This window comes from Acomys minous, assembly GCF_964271855.1.
Source record: "Acomys minous genome assembly, chromosome: 5".
NCBI lineage: Eukaryota > Metazoa > Chordata > Mammalia > Rodentia > Muridae > Acomys > Acomys minous.
This window is the reverse complement of record NC_140494.1, coordinates 39,067,551-39,086,396: the sequence shown is the minus strand read 5'-3', so window position 1 is coordinate 39,086,396 and position 18,846 is coordinate 39,067,551. Positions and strand designations below refer to the sequence as shown.

General features: G+C 41.4%; 1 protein-coding gene across 6 annotated transcripts in view; it reads left to right on the top strand.

The window, feature by feature from the left end:
* The window catches only part of SEMA5A (semaphorin 5A), a 442,105-nt gene that overhangs the window by 274,940 nt on the left and 148,319 nt on the right, over positions 1 to 18,846 (top strand). For all 6 annotated transcript variants that reach the window (XM_084782844.1, XM_084782839.1, XM_084782840.1 and 3 more), the window contains 2 exons: positions 8,089 to 8,151; positions 18,613 to 18,711. In XM_084782844.1, coding sequence (XP_084638970.1) covers positions 8,089 to 8,151; positions 18,613 to 18,711 — 162 coding nt within the window. The remainder of the gene's footprint in view (positions 1 to 8,088; positions 8,152 to 18,612; positions 18,712 to 18,846) is intronic.

Here is an 18,846-nt window from a genome sequence, read left to right as displayed (position 1 = left end):
ATTTGGGAACTATTATAATAAGCAGCGCAGTCCCTGGCACTCAACTACTGTGATGTCAGTACTTTTATTCCATGCTTGATTGAGCTCCCATTGGGTCATGTACATACTAATAATTTCAGGAACTCATGTATAAAAACTACCCATTCCTCTAGTAATTGGATTTTCACTAAATCTAAGCTTATAGAATGGTCAGGACAATATTTCAAGGAAGTCTTAGTTGAATTCATGGAAATAATTTATTTAAAACTCTAGAGCCAAGATGATTTCTCTGAACCTGTAGCCAAGAGCCACTGCTGTGACCACACTTACCTTCAAGTATAGCTGTCCTAATGGCAACACTTTTGAAGTGTGACACATGTTTGATGCCTCCATATCTGCCCACCCTAACTTCAGGTTTTATACTAGAGACGGTAATATTTCTTGACGGTGAGGCTGCTTACTAATTATTTTCTTTCACAGCCCCACCCCAGCAGAGGAGTGAGTCGATGGGAACTCACCCTGTCTCACTCAAATCTTCTGTCCCCTGGTCCAGTTCCCATACTTGGGATGAACCAGTCACCAGAAACATCTATTTCCTCACAGCCCTGGTTTATCATTTATGCTTCCTGAGACCCCAGAATTCCAGAAGTTTAACAGTTCTGGAACCAGTGGATGACTAGTACAAAGATATAAATTTTGCCATGCTTTTTCTACTGGTCAGCCTGCGGGAAAGGGATCTAATGTTCCCCCAGCTCTCACCCACACATAACTGAGACCCAATGGGTCTCATTTCCTACTTGTTGAGGGGTGTGCCTTCGTGTGATTTTGGAAGTAGCCAATCAGAACAAAGCACGCAGCTAAGTGGATAGTACGCATGCAGTGACATGAGACTGTTATCTTGGCCCCGACACGTCCCTAGAGATTTATCGTAACACAGTGCTGACGTCCCACCTTTGTCCTAACTTTAGCATCATCTTTTTGTGTGTGAGTGGCTTACAGTGTCAGTTAAAGAACGCAGTTACAGCTCGATCATTGTGATGATCCCTCTTCTAGACCGTGCCTTCCCTGCTCTGCATACAGCAGTTCCTGTGTGCTTCTTGTCCGTAGTCAGGAGAAACGGTGTTGGTAGCCATTTGTGATGGGTGAATTTACTCAACCAGCTCCCAGGCTTCAACTCACATGTGCCTCATCCCCATGGTGGAGCTTGGGAGCAGGTGGCATGTTGTGGAGCCAGCTTTGTCACAGAACATTTTCTATTCATTCATTTTTCTAGCAGCTCTACATTGTTTGTATGCTGTTGCTACATAAGTCAATGAAAGCAACCCAGCCTCCTATCCATGTACAGTCCTGTCCTCTTTCTTCTTGTGGGACAGAAGAAATAGGTTGAAACTTTTGTCTGTCTCTGGGATTCAGGACTTGTGTTAAGTATTTTCCCTAATGAAGCGAAGGCTGCATAAATGATAACCACTGAACTAAACCTTCATCCCAGACACAAGTCTGCATACACGGTTATACACAGTTGATATAATCAAGTGTGCACACAGAGCCATGGACCATGACATCTGGGCTCCATGAGGAAGACAATTCCAGGAAGTGAGGTCCAGTAGTCCACAGGCTGCATACCAGGCAGTCTAAATTTGGCCTGCTAACCACCATTGGCCACTTGGAGCAGAGTTGACAGAGTCAGTAGGAAAGCTGATAGAATGTTCTAGATACCTTTGGCTTTTATTGCTGGTGGAACGGAGATAGCAATGATGGGATCTCACATCTATAAAGAAATAGATCTCTACTGCTGTATCGAAATCAGTCTGTGTTTGAGTTCTTAAAACCAAGCCAGCTTTCGTAGGCCACAGCTGGGCCAGGCCTTTCTTGCCCTCAATGAATCATGAGCTCCTTAAAGTCAATACTTGGGCTGTGAGTGGGTCCAGAGTTTTAAAAAAATGAATATCTTCTATGGCACATGAATCGATGGATTTTGTGATTAATATATACTGAATGGCAAATCTGAGTGCTTCAGGTATGGTTTTTTGTTTGTTTGTTTGTTTGTTTTTTCTGAATCATAGCAAAGAGAAACAAGAGTCAAGTAACCAGGAGGCACTTACCTTGACAGTCTTAGTAACAGGACAGGCTTAAATCGAAGCCATGAAGTTTCAATGTTAGTGACACATGAAGCGACCGGGGCTTTGGTAAATATCCAGACAATACCTTCATCCAAAAATCTTACAGTAATTGTACTTACCATACGTATTATAGACAGCTGGGTGAGATACAAGTGGAACTCGTGCTAACACGTCCAAATTCAAGGAATTGTCACTTTTTACATAGATTTGGAAACTAATTTCACCCAAAGCAACGAATGACCCTTATTGGTGGATCATTGTCAGTCCATATATGACACAGTACTGGGTTTGCTATTACCCACCCCAATCAAACCCACCACGAGTCTCAAAATAGTGACCTATTTAGAAACAAGCCTTGCACTTTAACAAGCCCTGTACTATAATTAATATGAGGATATCATCATTGGTCTGTATTGGGCCTTGATCCCATGGCTAGTAACCTTACAAGAAGGGGGAATTTTGTTTCAAATATAGGAGAATCCCTTGTGTTGTCTGAGAGCTGTTGTAAGCACAAACCCAGGAATACCAAAGACCTCTTTCCTGCTGAAGACTAGGACAGAGGCCGAGGCACAGTCCTCCTCCCATTGTATGAGGAGGTACCCATTACTGCCCTAATTTAAAACATCCAGCCTCCACATCTGTAAGAACAATTATATTTTATTAAAATCACACAGTTTCTCATTCATCTCTAGAAAACTAGAGAGTTATCTATACTAATTTTTAAAAATGTAGAAAGAACATTCAACATGCTTGGAGCCACTGTGCATTTAGCCAAAATATCATCGATTTGGTAGTGTGTGGAAAAAAATATGGGTCTCAGCATAGTAGTTAAAAATATTTTAATACTTATGGGATCCCTAGGAATAAGATATATCCCTGAATTACATATTGATGTTAGTACAGCAAGAAATTAAAACAAACTACAAAAAGACAGTTAAATTAGAGGAAACCATTTTAGCAGCAAGCTTTTGAAGGACTGTTCTCATGGGAAACAACTGAAGTCTCTCCCTGACATAATCAGAAAGGCAGGTATCATGTGGATCCAAATGGAAAACGAACATAAGACATAAAGTTAATGATGAGCTTTGGGCAGCTCTCCCAAAGTGACTAAACCATTTTACCTCAGTGCAATGAGATTTCTGTCATTCCGGAACAGATACGAATGACAAACGATGGTAACTAGTGACGACAGTCATGTTCAAGGTTGGCTGGACTGATGATCTATTCAAACACCATGAAATCCCCACTTGTTTCAAGTTTCATCTGAGTTTTGTTTGTTTTGAACAAAGATATGATATGGCCTCACACTCCCTGACAATTTGTTTACAATAGCGATGACAATGTTACACTCTCCAGTGTGTCACCGAAATACATGACATAAGAATATGAATGCAAACATATGAAAAAAAAAAGAAAAACAAAAAACAAAAGCCCTCAGGTGGTTGTTAATTTTTGGTGCTGTGTAATTAAACTAGTTTTTTTTTAATGTTATCTTTTGCCAGTATCTAATTAGCAGAGCCATCTGCTGAAAGAGCAGTGGCCCATCTGCCTAGAACGTTGTTCTCTTCATTGTTATGAAAAGCATCCACCACTGCTAGTCCCCATCTAATTAACTTCTCTTGCTGTGGAATGAGATAATACACAGCTTTGTTTATATACTTCTGAGAACTGTGGATTTGTATGTATGGGACACAAGCACATAAAGAGAGACAATCTTTTCCTTTGCAACATCTGACTTCCTCTTGAGATCACAGCTTCATTTGTCATGGCTGGAGCCCATCCCTGCGCAGAAGGATGAGGCATGTACAGGCCACTGTGAAACAACAGGACATTCTGTAACATCCTTGGGATGCTGTGGTCCTAACAGCAGTGTTCTATTGTCCTGTATGTCTCTCTAATGATGCGGTTGTAGCAGTGTGACCTGCCCAATGTTAATGCCACAAGGCCAGGCATATCACAGGATCTGAGATGTGCCACCATGATGTGACTGTATCAGGAGAAGGGTGCGTGTGCTGCTGATCAATCATTCAGTAAACTCTGTTATTTCAAAATTGGAAGGAATTTTAAAATTAACTTGAAAACCCCCTTTATTTCAAATTAATCGCTGATGTGCACAAATATATTATCTATCTTCTTCCATCAAACATTGTCCAGCAGTCTGTATTATACCTACTAGATATTTAATGTATATTAAAGGAAAGAGAGACTTCATGGAAGGAACTACATCAAAACTTTGTAAACCCACTTAATGTCACAAAATATATGTCTGTGCCTTTATAGGAAAATGGGCTACATGTAGGAATCCTTAGTTTTTATAAATGTAAATCTTCAAAATTATTAATAGATTGAGTATCCAAGCAACCACTATTACTGTCTGGTATTTGCTTCTGATGTGTTTAATGAACATTAAATGTTGAGTAATAGAATATTCATATTTCTCCTCTCTCCTGTAGTAGAAAAGACAAAAGGTGACAAAAAGCAAAGATAAATATATATTTTTTAAATCCGGGATGTAAGACTGCATTGTGCTGAGACTGAAAATGTGCAATGCCTTAGCACTTGTTTTGGCTGCCGGAAGAATAGATTTGAGTGGGTATAAAAGTGGCTATAGTGAAGGTGAAGACTAGGATGTAGAACACTTCCTAAGTCAATTGTGGGTTTTGCTTCAAAATAATGATACGTGTGCAAATAACCTGTTTCGGTGAGACTAGAATAAAGTTTGAGTCAAAAGTCTTTCATCGACAAGTCAGGTCCTTACAATGAAAGGCCTTGCAGAGCAGCTCAAAAAGAAGCTGAGCTTGAACAAACGACTAGAAAAGTGAGGAGTGAAATCGAATGCAGGCTGATTCCATGAACCCCTGTGGCGTTCTCCTCTGGAAACATGTTCTCCACAGCTGCCGGAAGGCCCGCAAGGTGAATGAAAGGAAAAATTCTGTGCCTGTGAGATGAATCCAGAACTCTTAATTCTCTTGTAAATCTAGAAAACTCTTTTTCCAATGTCATTTTTTTATACAGTTCTGCAATGCCTAAGAACTCATGTTTCTCACCATCTTCTTTTGGTAAATTCCCACCAATAATACACAATGTCCCCTCACTCTCCTCCAAAATAATGAGAGGCTATGGAAAAGCTAAACATTCATGATGTCTAAGTAATTCTGGATTACAGGATTGTTCACACTTTGGCCATAGAGAAGAAATGCCTCCAAAAGCCGCCCCTCCCTCCAGATAAGAGTCTATGTGCTCTGTTTTTTTTTTAATTAATTAATTGATTGATTCACTTTAAATCCCGATCATAGCTCCCTCTCTCCTCTTCTCTCACTGCCACCCTCCCCTTCTCTTCCGTCACCCTCCCTCCCCTGTTCCCCTAGCTCATCAAGTCCTATCAGGATATGTCCCGCTTTACTGTTCCTCTAGTAAACTTGTGTGACAAGTTGCTGTGTTTCAGTATTCTGGACAAAGTAATCAAATGATTTTGAACACTCATACTCATTTTTGCTATTTCTTTTCAATCCTGGACGTTGACCAGTATCACTCTCGAAAATGCTAAGGCCACCTGAGCACCGGGTAGAAGTGGGAAGCTGTTTGTTTGCCAGCAGCAGCAGTGAGATCTAACAACAGCGATTTCGCTTGATTAATACTCCCCCTTAATCCTGGGCCCGCCCTGCTGTCCAGACCTCTTATGTTTATTCAGGAGACTATGAATATTTTCCTTTGCGTTACTTTCAGGCCTCTCACATGGGAGGCAAGGGCTCCAGCCTCAGCTCTCTGTCTTCTGGTCCCACTAGGTCACCTAAACGGAAGCATGCCTCCTCCACAGCCCAGGCTGGCTTGACATTCGTGATCATTCCTGTCTGATTGGACATCAGCATTTTAAGTCTTGTGTGTCTCTGTGTGTGCACATGCATGAGATGTACACAAGTATACGTGGTGTGTGTGTGTGTGTGTGTGTGTGTGTGAAAGAGAGAAGGGATGGGTATGAAGAGGAGTAATCCTTGGGTATCCTTTCTCTGGTGAGAAAGGATTGACTTAGGAATTGTTCTACATCCTTGTCTTTACCTTCACTCTAGCCACTTTTATACCCACTCAAACCTATTTTTCTGGCAGAGAAAGGTCTTCTGTCAAGGAAGGTCTCATTCCTTTATTAACATCTTCACCTGCCTGACACTCACTGATGAGGCCAGCCCACCTGGGCAGCCAGCTCCAGGGCCCTGCTGTCTCTGCTTCCTCGGAACCAAGCCTGCACCATCACTTCAGGCTCTTTGAAAGAGTGCTGAAGCTCAAAGCCCCTTGGTTTCATACAAAGCACTTCGCTAATGTAGCTGTCTCTCTATTCCCCAATATTTCACTTTTAACAGCATCACCAAGTCAATGAGAGCCATTGAGAGCACCTCGTCAGCTGAAGTCTTTCACTGTGCAGAGGTGCTTGGTGGCTATGTAACTGGACCCCCTCTCTTTGTTAAATGACACCAACCCCTTTGGTGATATGAGCTTAGAGTTCTTTCTTGCTGAAGGAATGTATCAGTTTATCGATTCTGTTTTACATTTAGATAAGAGCAAAGGTGCACAGGGAGTGTTTTATAAACAGAGGCGAGAAAGGAGCATATTAAAGGTCAGACAAGGTTAGCAGCGAGTTTATTTACATTTTTTTGAATCTGCACGTCAGTGTGTATGAAGCTTTTGCCTCTGTGGTGTTATATCCGCTGTTCATGGAAACATTTGGCCTCCTGGCTGGAGTCCAAGGCAGTTTGTGCATCGGGCACTGATTAGCTTTAGTTGCCTCCACCAAGCACTGACCCAGGAAAGGATCGCACAATTAACAAGCTCTCTTATCAGAGGTCGATACGTGACTGCATTCTTGACTCCACAGGATCATAATGAATGGGCCTGCTCAGGTTTGAGGACCACCAAGGGGGATTACTTTCCCATGGTCTCATATTTGTTGAGGACCATCTATCCAGCATACAGTTGTTATGGCTGCCTTGGTTATGTGTCAATGTTTGGCAACAGCAGCCTGCTGGAGAACTGGAAAACAATTTGCCTGGGAAGCTGGGGAGGCCAGCATCTTCCCATATATTATTTTATTTTGGTTTATATTGGATTGAGTTTAGTTTCTTTTTTTGGCATTTTCTGACCTAACGAGATTGCCCCTCACAGGTTTCCTGACAATGACTTCACTGGCCCCTAACTCGGAATCTTCAGAAATCTAATTTTAATAGTTAGAAAAAAATTACAACAAGAAGATATGAAAAAGTAGGAGACATTTTTCCTTTATAAAAGTCTACACACCGCAGAACAGTGGGAAAGGATGATAATTCGATGTTTAGAGTGGTATTAAAGACCTCACCATCTTAACTTGCAAATCACCCTGTCTGTGAAGCCAGCATTATCATCTTGAGTATCACAGGTTCTCTTTGTGACTTGACGTGCTAGTGCGGCATGTCAACTTGAACGGCCTGCGTTAGGTTTTTAAAAGGTTGTAAAATATTAGACATCATGGTTTCTAATAGAGCTAGGAGCAGTGTGGAGATGGAAAATAACCACAGCCATGCCTGAGGGGCATGCTCACAAGTATTATGGTAGCTAGAACATCCAGAGTCATCCACAGCATTATCCAAGGTTGTTGATAGATGACACACTGTGCAGTAAGCTCTGTGGATTTGAGTGATTCAGATCACTCTGTTTCACCGTCTCCTTTGCAGGGTGTTTATCCTGATTTCCCGGAGGTACTCAGACTTGTTTACCAGTAACTGCATCTAAATGTCTTGCTGTTTTGGCTATGAAGCAGACTCTTAGAGGACAAGCCTTTTAAATGTCCTAATTTTAAAGTCAAATGTAAGCCCATTTCCTGATATTGTGTATTTGGTATTAATTTCATATGAAGGTGCTGGCACAAGGGTTAGCTGATATGTATGATCTAATGTAGCCACCAGGACACTCTTATTTCCCTCTTTCCCTCAAATCCCTAACTGTGTATTTGTTCTCTTTGCAGGCTGTGGAGTGGGAGTGTGATGACGCTACCAAGAAGGCCTGCTACAGCAAGGGCAAATCGAAGGTAAGAAAACAGAGCAGTGTGTGAGGACTGTGGACGGTGTAGAAACATGCGAGTCCTGGTAGAAGGGTTCTCTGCGAAGTGTGCTGTGTGTGCAGAGTAAATGCTCCGTGTTTTAACACTCAATGGATATGAGTTACAGTGAACAGACATTTCACAGAGAGTCAGAAATCAAGCTAAGACATCACCTGTACTTAGAATCATAGGATTCAAAATAAACTAGCTATGACATTATTAGAAAAATAGAGGAAACAATTTAAAAATAGTATTTAATTGGCCTCTTCTCTATTTCACATTTAACTAGACAAGTAGTTAAATAGTTCTATTATCTTGTGTTTTGCAATAGCTGGGGTACAAATCAGGACCTTGGACATACCAAGCAAATGCTCATCACTTACTGAACAAAGTCATTGCATCAAAATTACGTGAGATGTATTCTTGATGGTCACAGCACATGCCTGTGATCTGTTCAATTTCTGCCTGTGCTGAAATCTGCATTCCCAAATTTTCGTACAAAGCACGGATAGCTGAGGATGCAGGTGCAGTCTCATGCTCACATGCAGACCCTTCACACAACTGGTGTTTGGCAACACACATTGGACTTTATCTTTCCAGGAACTCTGTCTGTCTTTAGGAAAAGAGCCCTCTGTTCCCTGAGGAAAGTGCCCTGCTGCTGCTCCACAAGCTCATTGTCCCAAGTTCTGTCAGTGACTCTGCCTTTCCAATGCTGACTGCACTTTGGTTCATGGGGAACCGTGGGTGCATGCAGTGGGGCAGAGAAGGCCAGCTGTGATGAGTTGGCCTCAGGGCCAGGAGCATGTGGAGCAGTAGAGCAAATGGAGTGAGCTGTATCAAGTGGCCCTCATCTGGGTGTCGATAATGAGTGTGATGGTTTGCCCTTTCCCTTGGGTTATAGTGCTGCTTCCTACCCCTTAAGAGAATGGATCTGAGAACTGGGCGTTAATGGAGATCTCAGGGAAGGAAAAGAGGTGGTAATAAATCATAAACTTAGCCAAGGTAAAACACATGAATATAGAGAGGAAGGGAGGGATGAGAGAAAGATTGAGAAAAAAGAGGGAGAGGAGAAGGGGGAGGAACTAGAGAAAAGAATGCGGAAATTGATGCACATTGTTTAACAAAAGATAGTTAATCATCAAAAATACCTCTGAGCTGAATCGTTTAAAAATTTACCCAGCTATACTAGTAGCTCCAAGTTGCAAAGAACCGTAATATGAAATACTCCCAAATAAATGAGTGTGTAACAGTATAAATAAAATCGTAGCAAGGAATTCTCTAATAACTGTTTAGTAAGGTTCATAAAAACATGTCGCAATGTTTGGAGATATGACTTCCGCGTAGCCATGACCTCCCTGTGATGCTGAGACTCAATAGCATGCATGTGTCGTATAACTCATTTTTATCTTCCCTAGCCAGGCGTTCAGAGCATGCACCACTCTCCTGTGTGACTTTTCCTAAAGGAGTCATGAACAAATAAACATCTCCCAAGCCACAGGGAGGGGGCTTGGAAGTTCCCTGAGCTTCCTGGGTGTCACATGCCATTATCTCCCCTCTATTAGGGAAGGTTGCCACCTTGAGGAGATGGGTACATTCCTAAAACCCCTATAAGTTTCCCTAAAGGCCTCTATCCTGAGCAGTAAGCTGAGGCAGGCAGCTGAGGCAGGCAGCGATAGTGATGGACACACTGGACTTTCTTTCCAGGGCTTTAGCTTTAACGCAGTGCCGCCTTCCAGAAGGCCGGGCACTGGCTGGTAAGCTGGTCACTCTCTCCTCCCTTGGGGTGTCCCTTTTTTTCCTCCCTTGGGGTGTCCCCTTTTTCTTTTCTCCCCTTTCCTTTATATCTTTACTTTGCTTTGAGCAACTTTCTCTTACTTCTTTTTTTTTTTTTTTTTCATTTTCTGTGTCTTGAAGTTGCACCAGTAAGCAGACGCTGTGCAATGGATTGTGTTGACACTTGTCACAGAGTCTGTGTCTGTAAATGTGGATTTAGGTTTGGATGTTATTAACCTCAGACCTGAGCTCCACCATCACCCTCATACTGTCCTCATCACTCACAAGAACCTGTCCTTTCCTTTCAATCCCCTATTTCCATGATCGCTGTTCCTGGCCTGCCTGGCTCAGCTCTTAGGGCACAATTTATGTGTTGCAGCCCTCCTTCCATCAGTTATCAGTCTTGGAAAGCCCTGTGGCCATCTGTCTTTGCCCTGTCAAGCTGTGCTAATTATCCAGTTCTGGACCACGAGCTGTGCCAAAAATGGTTTCCTTATGGCTCTGGTGCCCTCCTGAAGCCCTTTGCAACCCAGGGTGGAGAGCAGCAATCATGTGTGATTGAATTAACACTCTAAGCTTATCCCAGGGTAGTTGATTTGACTCAGCTAATCACCCTCACCACTTCTGATGATGGGGCAAGATGTCTTTTTAAGGGGTCATTCTCCTTTCATACAGTAGGATTAGCAGCTTACCTGCCTCTGACCACCACAGTATCACAAAAACAAAAATAACCAAATTTGCTCTAGACATTTCCAGGGAATCTGTACTTTAATTTATCAAATAATATGTTAATTCCCAACTTTTGTATTGTTCATGTTTTTCCCTAGCCCCAGGAGTATTTTTGTATTTCACCGACAATCTATTTACATATTTGGTTCACAGACTTTAATGCTGAGAGTTACCATAATAGTTAAAGTAATGTTAACAGTCTATTAACTGTTAACAAGTTAGAAGGCCTGTTCAGCCATCTGGAAGTGTCTCTGCAGCATGGTCTACAGCCCTTAATCAAAGCATTCAGTTAGTTTTCATTTCCTAGTGTGTTATTGCTACTTAGGGAACTTTCTCAGGTGAATCCATCAGGTCACATTTTGCCTCAAGCTGTGACCTATGGTTAACTTTGTATTTAAACATTTGTCTTTTGTATCACTCATGCCCAGTAGGTAATACACCTCAATCCAATGAAAGGACAACTTGTCAGTCCACTAAGTTGAGTTTTCCTAATACAAATAAGAAAAATGAAGAAAAGAAATGTACTCACATCAAATCATCCCTCTATAGTTCACATGATTTGGGTTTTCATTGGATTAAGAATAATGTCAAATCTTGGTAATTATGTTAATCCCAACTCTGTGTATTGGATATTTAAGACATATATTATAGCAAATGAAGATAAATTTCAAACACTATATATTGTGTACAAGATAAATTACATTGTATTTTAGGTTGCATTAAACATAATGATAAATTTACCTAGGGTCTTAAAAAGCACTGTTCCATGAAATAGAATTTAGCTTATGTAGCTGCTTGTTGAGTTCATCCCTGCCTGTGCTTCTAATTCCTGGAGAGGCCAAGTCAGGAGGATCACCACATTGCCAGAGATTGAGGACACCCTGGTATAACACTATGACCCCCATCTGAAAAACCAAACAGAACAAAACAAACAAACAAAAAATAGGAACTATGTACACTAGGAACTAATGTTGTCTTTGCTGGCAGCTTCACTAACATGTTAGAATAGGTAACCCTATAGTCTGGTCCAGCAGTTGGGAGCAAAGGACGTGTTATGCCCCTTCCCCGAGAGTCCTCTTTCCACAGTTCACACCTCTTTCTCTTCCCTCAAATGGGCACTGGTATGGTGACCATCCAGTGAGAAACCCGAGCCCAGCACCCGGGACACACGAAAGAAAGAAAACAAGACAGCCTCTAAGAATAGGCCATCAATTCAGGCCCTGAGTTCAGGTTTCAGGCAGCCCAAAGATGTTCAGGTTGACAGGTCCTAGAACCCAAGTCAAGTAATATTTCACTTTGACTACAATATAGTGTCTCTTTGGGGGAATAGAATCCAGGCTTTTCTTAATGGTCATGAATTTATAAAGAGAACTAAAATACTTTAATAAACTTGCTTGTGCTGTAGTATTCTGAGAATGTGCACAGAATTACAAAGTCTCCCTTCTCCCTACAACAAAAAGAACAATGCGAAAATGTGACATTTTAAAAATGCAAAAAATTCAGGCGCTTTGGCTGAACTCAGTTCATTCCTACTCTCCCCAAAAGTTGTGTGTGCTATAGATAACAGTGTATTTCAGTGCCAGGCCATTAACATGTGATGCGTGGAAGGAAGTGGCTGAGCCTGCAGGGAGCCACTGCCTGTACCTACTTCTCTAGTGAGAAGACTCCTCCCCAGGCTGCTCAGGATAACAAATATGACAACTTTTCTCCCCTGGTGTTGCTGGATCAAGTACAAGCAACTTTCCATGTGGTGGGGACTTGGAATTTATAATCTAGGGAGTCAAGGTCACAAGAAGTTACCCAGATCTTTGATTAAGTCTTGCAAGAAAATTAGGTGCTGAGTTTCCGGGGTCTGAGTTAGGTCTGAGTTTTAATTTACTTCTAGATGTTTCCACTCTAGCAATGCTGTAAGTATCGTATCTGCACTCATTAAAGCTGAGGAAAGAATCCATTTTTATTGATGCAAAAAAAAAAGTATAACAAGATCCATTGCATTTCTTTGTCTTTGAAATATGTGTTATTGAAACCAAACTGTAGAAGTCTTGAAATACATTTCACATAAATATTATTTTAGACACAAATAGCCAATTGTCTCAGCATCTAACAAGAGTGCCTTGTCTGTCGCCAGTTCTTGTGTCTGGATTCAGCTGCCTCCCCCATGGCATTTAGGGACCACACAAAGGAAACAAAGTAATTATTGAGGGAAGGAAAGAGTTGCTTTGTACCTTTATGACATTTCATAATTTTCAAAATGTTCTTGTTCGTGATCTCATTTCAGTATTTTTGACACTAAGTTCTTAGAATTACTGCGCTGACTGGTGGGAGGATTTGGATTAGAAGCCGAGGCTCGGTGTATTGTTGCCCCTTCTGTGTCCTGTGTCCTGCTTCCTCAGCTGCCCCCTTGTGCTTGTAAGAGCTCAACTTTTAGTGACTAAGACAAGGAAGACATGGCACCTTCTATCTGGGAACATGGTGCAGAAGGGAGAGGAGGGGCTTGAGTTGGACATTTTTACCTGAAATGAGTCTGACAAGGCACAGGGGATGCTCTCAACATGCCTATGTGCTACACAACTGCTTTGGGAACTAAGACGCTTCACCTTAGACACAGGCACCTTGTGTAGATGATGCATACCACATACTGTGTGTGTATGATTTTTCTTTAAATAAACACAAGATCTGTTTATATAACATTCACACTATATAGCTACTAAAAATCATCTACAGATAATTGAAAGCATATGGTAAGATAAGGGCAGCTTAGAGGCAAATTCTAAATCTTTTTGTATGAGGGGTTTGAACATCCTTATATTCTGTTACCCATGAAGAGCTGGAGAGCTGTGGTAGCTAGAGACAATTCTGGATCGTATCATAACCATATATATATGCACATTCATACATAGACACAATATAGATATACACATATGTATTGTTCCTCTTCATTACCTTAGATGTGCGTAAAGGTAATACCTCATTAAAAGGAAGCTACAATTGTTTTCACCAGCAGCACTGCAGGTAACATAAAGCTGTCAGCTTTCCAATCTTGTTCCCATCCTTGGAATCAATGAGTGGTCCATGCTGCTGCTAAGGGGACAATAAAAGGTCTATCTGCACATAGCTATACATTCTTCAATAATCAAAACACATTTGATAGTGGATGAGGAAATGATGACATGTTATAAGGCAAAACCAGAGCATTCAAAAGAAAAGGACCTTAAAATGTGTTTTCTCTCTTAGAAGCTAGAGGCAGCATCCATGACCCCAAGTGGGCATTGTTCACTCCCCATTAGGAAGTTTTTTCTGCAGCTTGACCATGTTTCTCAGCTACCAATTGAAATAGCATCTTTCAGAAGTGAAGGACAAGTTGACCCATGCATGGACCACAGGCACATATGGGCCATTTTAGCACTGATGTAGAATTGTCTAAGCATAGATAGATGACTCTCATTACCAACCACAGAGGCCAAGTGGCAGCTGGCTTCAGGTGACCTCAGAGATGTGCCTTATGACTGCTGGAGAATCAGAATTCAATAAGTCATTATCATCTGTTTTCACAGTGCAGGGATAAAACAGAAAGGGGGGAAATTAGATCAAACATGGAAACCAGAGACATTTCATTATGCTTACTTTTAAGAAAAAAAAACCTGTTAGGAAGCCCCTGGAGTGTCTTCTACCCAGTCATCTGCTCATATTTCAAAGTGGTGATCCCAAGCATTATTATGAGCAAGTCCAGGTAACCTGTAAAAAACTAACTCAGTTTGCTGCTCACACTAATATCAAGAATCATTGTCACAGGGACCTGCTGTTACCACCCTGGCTCTCTGTGACCATTTTGTCCATTTCCCTTTTTCTTTCCTTTCCTTTTCCTTTCCTTCCTTCCTTCTTTCTTTTTCTTTCTTTCTTTCTTTCTTTGTTTCTTTCTTTCTTTCTTTCTTTCTGAGACATGGTTTCTCTCTGTAGTCTTGGCTGTCCTGAACTCGCTTTATAGACCACTATGGCCTCAAACTCACACAGATCCCCATCCCCCTGGCTTCCTGAGTGCTGGAATGACAGGCATGCACCACCACACCTGGCTCAATTCTGTCCATTCTTAAATTCAACTCTGATCCTGAAATCTATCTTGTGCTTCAAAGCCAAATACCTCTACTATGTTCCTTTCTATTTTGTTTGAACTTGTCCCAGCCTTCTTCTTTTTTTTTTTTTTTAAGTGTCTTAGGACGTTTTTAACATGAAATTCTTTTTGAGTCAGAGGTGGTAACTTTTGAGTTAAAGGGGAGAGGATCATTAAGGGAGGCACACAGGAAAGAAGTGAGCCATGGGTGAGCTCAGGTTGTGAAGTGACACACAGATGTGGCCCACCTTTGGCTGAATGTCTGAAGGACCTGTGAGTGAAGTCAGCTTGCTTTGGTCCAACTGGTGACTACTCAGCCTTCTTCGCTGACTTCCTTTATGCCATGAGAGTGGGAGTCAGTATGACTGGCGTCTTCTAGCAAATGTCCTCTTGCTCTCCATAGGTTCCGTTCATGACAAGATTTCTATGGGCTGTGCCTGTCTTCCATCCTTTCAGAAAGATGGATGAAACACTGGCCTCCTCAGACTACCTTGGTCCTTTTTATGACTCCCTTTCTTCCCAACACTCAGTTGGGGAAACTGATCAAGGCCTGCTGAGTTCTTACAAAAAGTCCTAATTATCAAAACATACTCCATTTCCCTCTGCTGCAGTTGAAACATTTCCCCATGTTCTCCTCATCCTTGTTTCTTTGATTAAAGAACGCCTGGAGCTTTCTGTGCCTCTCTCTACGTGTGTCTACATCCCACACACTGCCAACAGTCTGCTCCTCCATCAGCCTGGTGACATATCTGCAGGGAGGAAGTGGTCTTCTGTCTTGTTAACACTGTGATTTTATTTGGAGGATTTGCATAAACACCCTGTTTGTTATCTCTGTTGTTCTCCTTTCTTTCATAATTGACTGGATTGCATGCTTTCTCCTTTCCGCGTCTGCACAAATCAGCAGTGGGTTATGCCTTCTCAATTGGGACAATTTCCCCTTGGCCGTGTTGTTTACAGCAGAGTAGCTTTCTCTGGTGCGACTCACTTGTTGGTGGCCTCTTGCTTTAAGAAGAAAATTTCTTCTGCATCCCACGCTGTTCTTAAAAGAATGAAAAAATATAGTGAGTGGATATGGATGAGCTCTCCACCCTATACACTGCTTGTAATTTTTCATTCCAGTCTTTATTACAGGTTCATTATCCTGACAGGGTGTCCGCTAATTCCATCAAGAACACCCAGCCCTGTATTCTGCAAGGTCTAGATGGAGGTGCCTCCTACAGACAGGCTGTGGCTTTCCGTTTTCATCCTCCCTTTGATCCTGTTGTTTTAAGCTTCTGTTCCTGTGCCCTAGTCTCCTCACCCATGGGATGGGCAACTGTGTAGTTCTTTGATGCCTTTAATTATGTTCTTTGTTCAGTGGGATGTTCCTGTCCTTTGCCCAGTCAGGGAAGCATTTAGGAACAAAACAAACTCTGCTCCTCCAACTGTTGATCTACCTTTCTCAGTTCCAAACTATTTACAATTATTCATACTTATTTTCCAAATTTTCTGTTAACATGGATCTTTCTATTGTTTTTTTTCTCTCAGCTTTATCAGCCAGTTATGATGTATTGTTTTTATTAGCAATGGAGGAAAGAGAATTGTATAATTGATACCTCACTTCTCTTTTAGAATAAATTCATGTGAGTGAGCAATTTGCGTTGTATGAGCCAAGCTATATACTAGATTGGATAGTGCAAACTCCCAATACTACTGAAAGTAAAGTCCAAGGGACCAGTGAGCAGGATGGCTGTACTATTATTGAATCTATTTTGTCATCGTTTCTGTGTGATTCAAATCATTTGACACTCCATGCTAGTCCCATTAGGGAGACCCTGTTGAGATGCCACATTCTGCCTTTGTCCTTTCACAGCTCAACTTGGTCCAGGCTCAGAAGGGAAAGAGCTTCGTTATCAAGGAGCATCCCTACCTGCCTCACTCCCCAACTCTGTTCTTCTTCCACAGAGATTCTTGAGCAGTCCTTTGACAGCAACCAGGAGGCCAGCTCATGCTCAGAATGTAATGCATACTTATTGTGTGGGCCTGTATGGCCTCTTCTGCCACCTCAGTGTATGTTGCATCTCCTGTGGGGTTGCCCACTTTGGTGCCATGCTCAGGCATTGTCCATTTTCCTGGTGTGGCCTGTGTCCTTCTTTGTTCAATGCAGTCCTGCATGGGTTCGCCACACACCTCCACCTGGTATTCACCTTTTGAACTTTCTCTTCAGGAACTCTTCTCACACCCTTGCCTTCCCTTCCCTTTTAGAGCAGTATTATTATTATTATTATTATTATTATTATTATTATTATTATTATTATTATAGCATATGGACAGCTATGCTCTAAATATTCTAGCATTTGGAGAGCTATGCAGTAAATGTTATGGTCCTTGTTTTCCTGCTCAAACTAACTTCTAGTACAAAGACTGTCAAATCAGTGCTGAATAAAAGGAAAGCTTCCTGTCATATGGCCCTATTTAATAACAGCACTATTTTATCTCCTCCAATTGAAACGATGATCTGTTCTCTTTCCTTGTTCCTCTAATTCTGTTAAGTGGCACTTCTTCACACTTCCATATGTGGGAACATATGATCTTTGCTATGAACGCTCTGAGGTTACGATCTGTGCACCTGTAGGTTCTTTCTCCAATGTTCTGAGCAACACTTCCTTGCTGGTTATATTGCTGTTTGTAAAGGAGTTAAAATTATTTATATACATTTGCTATGTCTTTAATGTAGTTTTAATATATATTAATTATATAAAAAATGAGTTTCAGCCAGGTGTGGTGGCACGCACCTGTAATCCCAGCACTCTGGGAGGCAGAGGCAGGTGGATTGCTGTTAATTCGAGGCCAGCCTTCTCAACAAAGTAAGTCTTGGACAGTCAAGGCATCACAGAGAAACCCTGTCTCAAAAACAAAAAACAAACAAACAAACAAACAAACAAAAAAATGAGTTTCATTATAAAACATCTATGCATCTATATATTATGCTTTGATTGGTCTGAGTCCATAACAATCAACTTTTTCCAATTTGTATTTCCTATATGCAGCCTTCTTAGTGGGGAAAGTTACAACATGTTTATAAAAGGCCTATGTAGTTTCTTTTGGTTTTAAATTTTCTCCTTTCTTTCTTTCTTTCTTTCTTTCTTTCTTTCTTTCTTTTTCTTTCCTTCCTTCCTTCTTTCAGTCTTTATTTTTAAGATTCTAATTATGACATTTTCTCCTCTCTATTGCTCCTGTCAAACTTGCACATACCCCTCTCTTTGCTCTCTTCCAAATTCATAGCCAGTTTTTTGTTAATTGGTGTTACATCTGTGTGTCTGTGTGTATGTGTTAGTGTATTCCTAAATACTTAAATACAACCTGCTCAGCCCATGAATATTATTCATATCAATGTTTTCAGGACTAACCATTTGGTATAGGATAGCCAGTTGGAGTGCTATGCCTTGGAGAAATCTATTTCTCCCTCTCTCAGTACCCCTGAGTTCATAAATCTTGCATAGGGTTGAGAGCCCATGAGCTTTCTAAGACAGCCAGTGCTTCCTGAGCAGCATCAAGGAGTTAATCTTATTTATTTTCCTGTATGGATCGAAGAAAACTTAAAGTTGGAAGTACAATTCAAAATGAATTCGTGTTTTTCAAAAGAAGGCGTATGTTGGGAAGACAAAATTGTATCACACCTACCTTAGTAAATATCCACAGAACAAATGTCTGTGTCCAGACACAGCATCATTGCTGCCTTTGGTCAACACTGAGAAGGACTGGTTTTCTCTTTGCCTTGCAAACATAGTATATCTGTGCTTACCGTCCCTCTTGCCTTCAGGACTTGTCAATATGTTTCTTATACTTTTGATTTTCAGGAGGAATGTCAGAACTACATCCGAGTGCTCTTAGTGGGCGGGGACCGACTATTCACCTGTGGGACCAATGCTTTCACACCTGTCTGTACCATCCGCTCGGTATGTGTCCATGTTGAGATTCCACAAACTTATACCAGGAGCAGCCAAACACAATGCTTTCAAAGCCTTATTGTAAATGTGTTTCTGTATACCAAGGGAAAACATCTTCGTAACACTGAAGTAACATTGAGTAAA